The sequence below is a fragment of the Mixophyes fleayi genome, chromosome 3 (genome assembly GCF_038048845.1).
Source record: "Mixophyes fleayi isolate aMixFle1 chromosome 3, aMixFle1.hap1, whole genome shotgun sequence".
Taxonomy (NCBI): Eukaryota; Metazoa; Chordata; class Amphibia; order Anura; family Limnodynastidae; genus Mixophyes; species Mixophyes fleayi.
The window spans coordinates 51577110-51585332 of NC_134404.1; the positions used below are offsets into that span (position 1 = coordinate 51577110).

The 8223-nt window shown below is 42.0% G+C and overlaps 1 protein-coding gene across 1 annotated transcript; it reads right to left on the reverse strand.

Moving 5' to 3' along the window:
• Window positions 1-1405: 1405 nt before the first annotated feature.
• Window positions 1406-3982, reverse strand: SOX11 (SRY-box transcription factor 11). Its single transcript, XM_075201483.1, has one exon. The coding sequence runs from the start codon at window positions 3837-3839 to the stop codon at window positions 2724-2726; it is 1116 nt and encodes a 371-aa protein (XP_075057584.1). The 5' UTR covers window positions 3840-3982; the 3' UTR covers window positions 1406-2723.
• Between the last annotated feature and the right edge of the window lie 4241 nt (window positions 3983-8223).

An 8223-nucleotide genomic window follows, 5' to 3' on the forward strand; every position in this document is an offset into this window, starting at 1 on the left:
ATCCTTTTTTTTAAACCGTGAATAGACAAAAAAAAATATATAGAAATAAGAATATCATATCTCAGATGAACAATATTATTCTTGCAATACATCCAACCTTCATGTAAGATTATAGTATATGTTTTGCTTTTTGCTTTTTATAATAATAATGAATTAAAAAAAAAAAAAGCAACACATAGGTTTAATAAATAACAACTTGCACTGTGGCTCTTATGCGCAGTGTTAAAAGTAAGCAATGACATACTGTTCAGGGATTAGATTCCCATCCTGTGCTATTTATTTTTCTTTGCCAGCATACAATGATGTAACCTCTCCTGTTCTTAGGCAGTCATACAATCATTACATGGAACAGTGCATTGCTGCCTCTCTTTGATACCTAGACGTTCAAAGTGAGTGGACAGCTGCAGGCTGATGTTTAGAGATTCTTTTTTTTTTTTTTTTCTGTTTCAATTAAAATGTGTGTGTGTGGGAGGTGGGGGTTTACATATAAAGTCAGGTCACCTGGGTAAGGAGATCACCTATACAGTGGCTGACACGTCAGATTTAAATAACATGTAGAAAGGTGTAAGGTCTGGAATTACAATCCAGGCAGATATATAATATATTTTCTACAGCACACAAGAAGAGCATCCTCCCCAGCGTATGTAAATAATTAAAAGCGCTCTACCCTCTAAATATTACAACACCAGAAACCTGCTCTATGTTTCAGCTGTGGCAGATTAATTCTAAAAAGGACAGGTCTGGTTGTTGAGTTTGATCTGCAGCCCTGGCTAGACGGATTCATATGAGTGAAATGATGCAGATGTGTAGGGGACTGAAAGGTGGGGGTTTTGCACAATTCAGGATACCTACACTGACTGCATAGAAAGCACTAAACCCAGTGTCATGTTACTAAAGCACAAACCTACTGTCTGGAGTCTAAGCTCTTATCACTTAGACACGCCCAAACACCCCCCCCATTCCCTTTCATTGCATGTAGCCTAGAGTGCCCTTATATATCTTACAAGGCAGAAATGTCTGGCTGGTAAATGTCTGCATGTATTAAAATCCTTCTTAAGATATATGTACATGATGACTGCATTTATAATGACGGATTATTCTAAAGAATGCCATAAAAGTGCATACATGCAATGAAAGCAACAGAATAGATTTCCATCTGGCTGCACATGCACATGTTAGTCTAAGCATGTAATCAGTGTCACTTCCCTGAACATACCATGCACGTGGGAAACAATGAAGGTCTTAATCATGCATATATTACATCAGTTTATCATTTCAATTATATAGAATTGTATCACCCGTAAATGTTATCTCCCAATTTGGATTTGGCCAGTAGTGTAAACCCCCAGAAGACACCCCCACCCATCACCCCAGACCTTTCTTCACAGACACACTGACACCAGTACCAGTTTCTATCAGTTCCAGCTGATTTATTAAAATCATCAAGATACAGACACTTCCAGCATTAGGAAAAACAGGCAATGATGTAGACAGTGCACACGTCTGTTATTCCATCATTTGCTTTAGAATATGCAGATGGTCTGTACTCACTTTTATTCTTTTCAGGTTATATTGCACATTTAGAAAACCTTTATTATGTGCCTTTTCTTGCTAAAAATCCAGCATCCAGTTTCAAACCTTCTATCAGGCCCCATCCACATATCACAGCATATGATATACATAGAATCCTACTATTTTACAGTACATATACAATCTTTAAGCTAACAGCTCTGAGGTCTATGTCACCATTTCAATAAATCTTTACCTACAAATATTGGACAAATCTGAACTATAGCTGTACAAAAAAAAAGGTTTTAAAACCACAAGGCCTTTTAGATGCAAGGATTATTTTTTTTTTTACTTCCATTTTTTTTTAATCCTTATACCAGGACATAATTTTATCAACAGACTTGCATGCTAAACAGAGAAAAGAAAACATAGGAAGTGCCTGAAAGTCTTACTTAAAAACAACAAAAAAAATGACAGCAGGAATGTTCCCTTTAAACTGTACAAAAATACGCCTGAAAATATTTTAATTTTTAAAAAAGACTGAGGTCTGTTATGTATCAAAAATGTTTCAATACCTTATTTTTTTTTTGTACTGAGGTCTGGGTTGCCTGAAATTCAAGGAGGTATAAGGGAACAAGTTACAAAAAAAGTTGGCAATTAAAATCACATTGTGAAACCATACATTTTTGTGTTTGATCTGCAAAAAAGTAAAAATTCTGATTGAAATCAGTTCACAGTTAAGTGTAGCAGTTGTCCTGTGTTTCAGCTCCCTGCAGCTTTAAGACTCAGATGCATAAAAGACATGAGTTGAGTGTTCTCCCTCCAAAAAAAGGTTGCAATAGTCAGTTTTCCAACAGATTTGAAATGTGTAGAGGAACAAAAAAAATATATAAGATACACAAATGACCCCCTTGAGAATCAGCTCAGCTGCCAAGAAATATACATTTCTACACAACATTTTTCCAGACCGTTGACCATCAAAACATCTTCTTTCTTTTTTTTTTTCCTCTCCTTCCTTCACTAATCTTACAGTGAATGCCAGAAATCACAGGCAGGGAAATCAAGACCCCCCTCCCTCCCCATATCTTGATGAATTTTTGTTTTTAAAAAATGGTCTCCTGCCCTCCCGTTTTTTTGTGTTCAAACCCTCCCCAAAAATATTAATACAAAAAAATTACAAAAAAAATAAAAAAAAACAAAAACAAAAAACAAAATCAGTAGGTAAATACCAAGTCTGAAAAGTTGGCTTCTAACCAGTCCCCTGCAATCATCTCGCTGAGTTCTGGGGTGCAGTAATCAGGGAATTCGAAGTGGGAACCAAGGCTTCCCTCACTGCACGAATCTAAGTCTTTGTCCACTAAGGAGAGAGAAAGGTTTCCTGAATTGGAGTTCCCCAGCTCGGGTGCCTGAGGGTTCTGTGTGAAGTTTAAGCTCAGATCAAACAGAAGATCATCTTTGTCACTGGATGAGGTAGACACAGAGCGGGATGGTGCCAGGGTGACGGTGGGTTGTGCTGTGCTGGGTTTGGTGATGTTTTTGAAGTTATAATAGAGTCTGCTGTTGGTGGCATTGCCCACCTCCTCGTACATGCTGGCTCCTTCGGTGGACTCTGCTGAAGAGCTCAAGGTGGGACTGGCTGGCACTTTGGCCACATTGTACTGTCTCAGCTGCTCATCGTCTTCCTCCTGTTTTATCCTGATCTGCAGCTCATCCTCCTCTTCCTCCTCCTCATCCTCCTCCTCATCCATGAAGACACACTTCACAGCCTTGCTCACCTTGAGATTGCCAAACACATAGTCCTCCATCCCAGAGTATTCCTGCGGGGACTTGGCCCCGGGCTTGCTGGCTTTGAGCTTGGGGCATTTCTTAGCCGAGCTCTTGCTGCTGCTGCTCTTGATGCCGCCGGGGCTCTTCTCCGGAGACTGCCCCAGAGCCTGCTTTGAAGAAGCCTCCAGCTTGGGTTTTTTCCTGGGTCGGTACTTGTAGTCTGGATAATCCGCCATGTGTTTGAGCCGCAGCCGCTCGGCTTCCCTGATGAAGGGGATCTTCTCGCTGTCATTCAGCATTTTCCAGCGTTTCCCCAGTCTCTTGGAGATCTCAGCGTTGTGCATGTCCGGAGACTGCTCCATGATCTTTCTCCTCTCGATCTTGGACCATACCATAAAGGCGTTCATGGGTCGTTTGATGTGGCCAGTAGCCGTTTTGCACCAGTCCGGGTCACTCTCATCCAGGGCTACTGGGCTGCCAGCCATGAACTCTCCCTCCTCGGTGTCTGTGGACTCTGTGGGGTGGCTGCTGTCCAGGTCCAGGCTGTCTACTTGCTGCACCATGATGTCACTTTGTTGCCTTTTTTTGCTTTCTATGAACGTGTGACCCCCGGGGGAAGGACTGTGGACGCCGGAGCCCCTGCTCCCTCTCCTGCCGGTCTGGTGAGTGCTCGTACTCCTTCTGCAAAACTTCCAGCCTCCTACTGTACTAGTTATTAGGGCTATAATATGCATTACATCACTCCCGGAGGACCAATCGCGGAGCGCCGACCACTCCCACCCCAGCCAAGCGTTACGGAAGGCCACACCCCCTCTCGCTTGCCATTGGAGCCAAAATCTATCAGTGGGCGGGTCCACGGGATCTCAAAAAAATACTAAACCACTGGAGAGCGTCTGTCGGAGCTTAACTGCTTCCCTGCCGGCCTGGACCAGCAGTCTGGAGCCGGGATCGTCGTATGTTCAGCCGGCACTGACAGTTTAAGGGTTGTCATGCAGAATAATTCTCTGGTTGAGTCTGCTGCATCCTTCAGTGCTTAGTATGGTTGTCTATAGAACTGCTAAAATGTGATAATGGTTGAGGAATATTGTCCAGGATCAAGCTGGATTCTAGAGCAGGGGGTGGGTAGGATAGATCTTGGTGACATATAGGCATCAATTTCTATACATTCCACACTCTTATTCTATATGCAATATAAAGTCACTCTGTATACACACACACACACACACACTATATATATATATATATATATATATATATATATGAAAATAGCAAAATGGCATTTTTATGCTGTAAATATTTATTGCAATGTTTTGTTTTTTAACACTGTACTCCCAGGCCACCAACCCAACCACTATGCATGGTTTGTCTGTCTAGTTGAACTACAACTCACTCATTCCCTGTTAGTCAGACCCAAGGTGGCAGTGCATGCTAGGACCTGTAGTCCTACAACAACTAGACAGCCACAGGCTGCCCTGGTCAGCAGGGTTGCCAACTCTTGACTATCTATTTTTGTGATCATATTTATTGAAAAATAAACACAACAGTGAATAGCTTCTACTGAAGCATTAGGGGGGGGGGGGGCATTCAAATGGGTGCAGTTTGCCTCGCACTGTGTTTTTCCACGTGTAATCTAATAAACACGACTGGAAAAAGCACTTTATTTCGCTCATCTTTGCTCGCACCTCCAAGGGGTCACTCGCACCTAAATGAATCACCCCCCTATTAGTCTTTATCAAAATTTGTACCGAACCAGAAGTAGAATCTGCATATACAAGAAAAGGGGGCAAAGGTTAGTAAGTAAGGGGTTCATAAAACTACACAAGTGGTTTTTTTTCCTGGTGCCCCGGTTACAGATGTGGAAAGCAGGAACATTTGTGGTTCAGGGGCTGATCCCATATTACTGATCCAATAGTGCTTAATATCATGCTAAACTTGGGTGACCGGATTCAACATGCAAATCCAAACACATATGAAAATGCTGCCTGGCCACACTGCAATTAGTTCACAGTTTTTCGTAGGAAAACCTGCAGCATGAATTATGTGTGGTGCAGCCAGGCAACACGTATGGTTCATATGTGTTTGGATTTACATCGCTGATTTGGTACACTAGGTAAAAGTTGCATGCAAATAATTGTATTTTTAACATGCGCTCACCATTGATGCACCTCATCCTTGTATAAATGTGTATGGAAGGCCTTAGCTGATGAATATCCTCACAGGGAATTTAAGAGTTCTTTTGATTTATGTCATTGAACAGCACAGTAGTATGTAGTAAGGAGTGATTACCAAACAGCTTCTCAAGAGGATTTGCATCAGCTGCAGCCTTTTCTGTCCAGGTCTCTTTGGGCGAAGTGTCTTAATTGGTGGACTAAATCACTACAGCCCTGTGGCATCTCCCTCCCCCCCCTGTCTCAGTCTGGCTCTACTTTCTCCATTGAAATATACTACATGTATAAATAATAAACCTTTTGTGTTGTTGATAAGGCCTATAATGTACAAAGCTGAAAACTAGTTTATTAGAGAATATTATGTATTGTGTGATTAGATGCATTGACGGACACTTTAGCCAGATCTGGAGGCATAAAGTATATTCTGGGCACAGAACTGATGGCTTTACTCCAAATGTTTGACACAGAGAGGTTCTTGAAATTCTGTCTACATGCCCTCTGTGACCTGCCTGATAACAATACATTGTGTGAGTAATTCACCTCAACAGAGGAGGGGGGCGGTGCTTTCAAATTGCAGCTGAGCACCACTGAGGCCATTCAAGGTTTAGCCCCAGAAGCAGATTTCTGTAAAGCATCTGCCAATCAGGATCCGTAGCTTGGAATAGGAGCAGCTGCAGAGGGAAGGTGTGATAAAACTAGGCAACAGAGCTATCCATCAATACATTCGAGGGCAATTCAAGACCCTTGTCTATTCTACCCTTTTGTGTGAATATATTACAATAAACTATCTATTCCTATTTTCATGTTGATTATCTTCCGTTTTATTCCTTAGAAAAAAAATATAATTCCTGGTTTCCTTAAAAAATTTATTTTCACAGGATGACACAGTAGTTAAAATGGCTGCCTCAGAGCACCAGTGTCTATTGGTTTCACTCTCACCGGGGTGCTGCCTGGGTGTAGTTTCTATGTACTACCCAGGTTCACTTGGGTTTCCTTCCATAGTTTAAAGGCATATTGGTAGGTTAGCTGGTGTGTGTATGTGGTAGGTAATTGACACCAAGGGGGATATTCAGTTGACGGTGATGCGGCATGCGGACATCGTGCCATGCACATTGCAGGCAATTATGGTAGAAATCTCAGCTCATTATCCCTTGCATCTCTATGGGGTGCAAGGAAAAAGCGAGTGGTGATTTCTGTCAAATCTCACAGATGTACCGGAGACACTTCATGGCTAACTGAGTCTCCCCCTAAGATGTATCCAACCTTCTCAAATGGAAAAGTGGAGGTGTTGCCCATAGCAACCAATCAGATTCTAGCAATCATTTATTTTTATCTAGTGCGTGCTAGAAAATGATATCTATAATTTAAATGGTTGCTGTGGGCAACACCTCCACTTTTCTTTTTGAGAAAGTTTGATAAATCTACCCCTTAGACCAGTGGATCCTAAACTTTCTCAGTTCGAGGCACCCCTAAGCCAAAATAATTACCAAGTAGTCCCCTGCATTGCTTTACCACTGGCCCTAGGAGCTGCGGTGCACAGTTTGGAAACCGCTGCAGGGGCAAACGCAGGATTTGTAGAGTTAGGTTTCCACACCACGCCATCAGTGGGCGTGACCAGCATGCATGGGGGCATAGCTATAATATTAGAAAGTGCTTGGCTGCTCTCCAACTCTTCCTATCACTATAATATACATGGGCAATGCTGCATGCACTACTGTTAGGTGCACGCAGCTCTCTCTTTTCAAGCAAAGCCGTGTGAAGCTGGGCAGGTTCCAGCCACCTCAATCATGCAGGGCCCCAGGCTTGGAGGGGGTTTCCAGGCACTAGAGACCCCCCTCGGTTTGCCTATGCACAGCCTTAGACCGTAAGCTCCACTAAAACAGTGTCTGAGTTGCCTTGATAAAAATGTTAGAATTATATAGTGCTGCAGAGTATGCACAAGCTAGATTAATAATGGATAATTGTTTCCGTTCTACGAAAATATGTTAAAGTATAAAGCAGGATGAGGAAGACACAGTTCAATGAAACATATCTGTTATCCACTGGAATTATCGACACTGAAATAATGGAAAATTACAGGAAGTCAGTATTCCCATACACAATGCATAGATTCCAGCAGCAGCGTTTATTAAATCTCCCCATACCTGGAAAAGCTCTTTAATTTACAAAAAGGAAGAGGTCTGGTGAGGTAACATAGAATGGCTGCAGTTGCCTTAATGATATTCCTATGTAATGATAACAACAAGTTTCCTACCACATCAGTGCTTATTTCATTACTGTCCCATTTACCACCCACACTTCTCTTTATATTGGTTTTGCACTCAGGTCTCTGCTTTGCAAGACATTTATTTTCTTTGCAGGCATCAGATTACTGGTAGTTTTAAGACTGTGCATAGATTGCTGTATCCTGGCCTATTCAGACCCCAGTGCTCCATGGATTTAAACCATATCCACAGTAACTAACAAAAAAACTCTGGACTGTCAGACTTAATATAGTGGGTTTGAAGTTTTTTTCAGATATACAGTATATATAAAATTTTGCTACTGATCCAAGCACATTTAGTGAGATGCTGTGTGGACTATGTTGGCCAGCGGTGGGCAACAGCGACTAGCTGAACTATTGCCTCCAGCCAACTTCAGAGTCACACTACTTGTTTCCCCGGACTGTGATGACACTACAAATTCATGCCATCCAACAGTCCTTCTGTTAAACATAAACTCCTTCTATCCATCCACATTGTGTCTTTTTGGGTGTAATAGGTCTGCTGGATAGATGCTC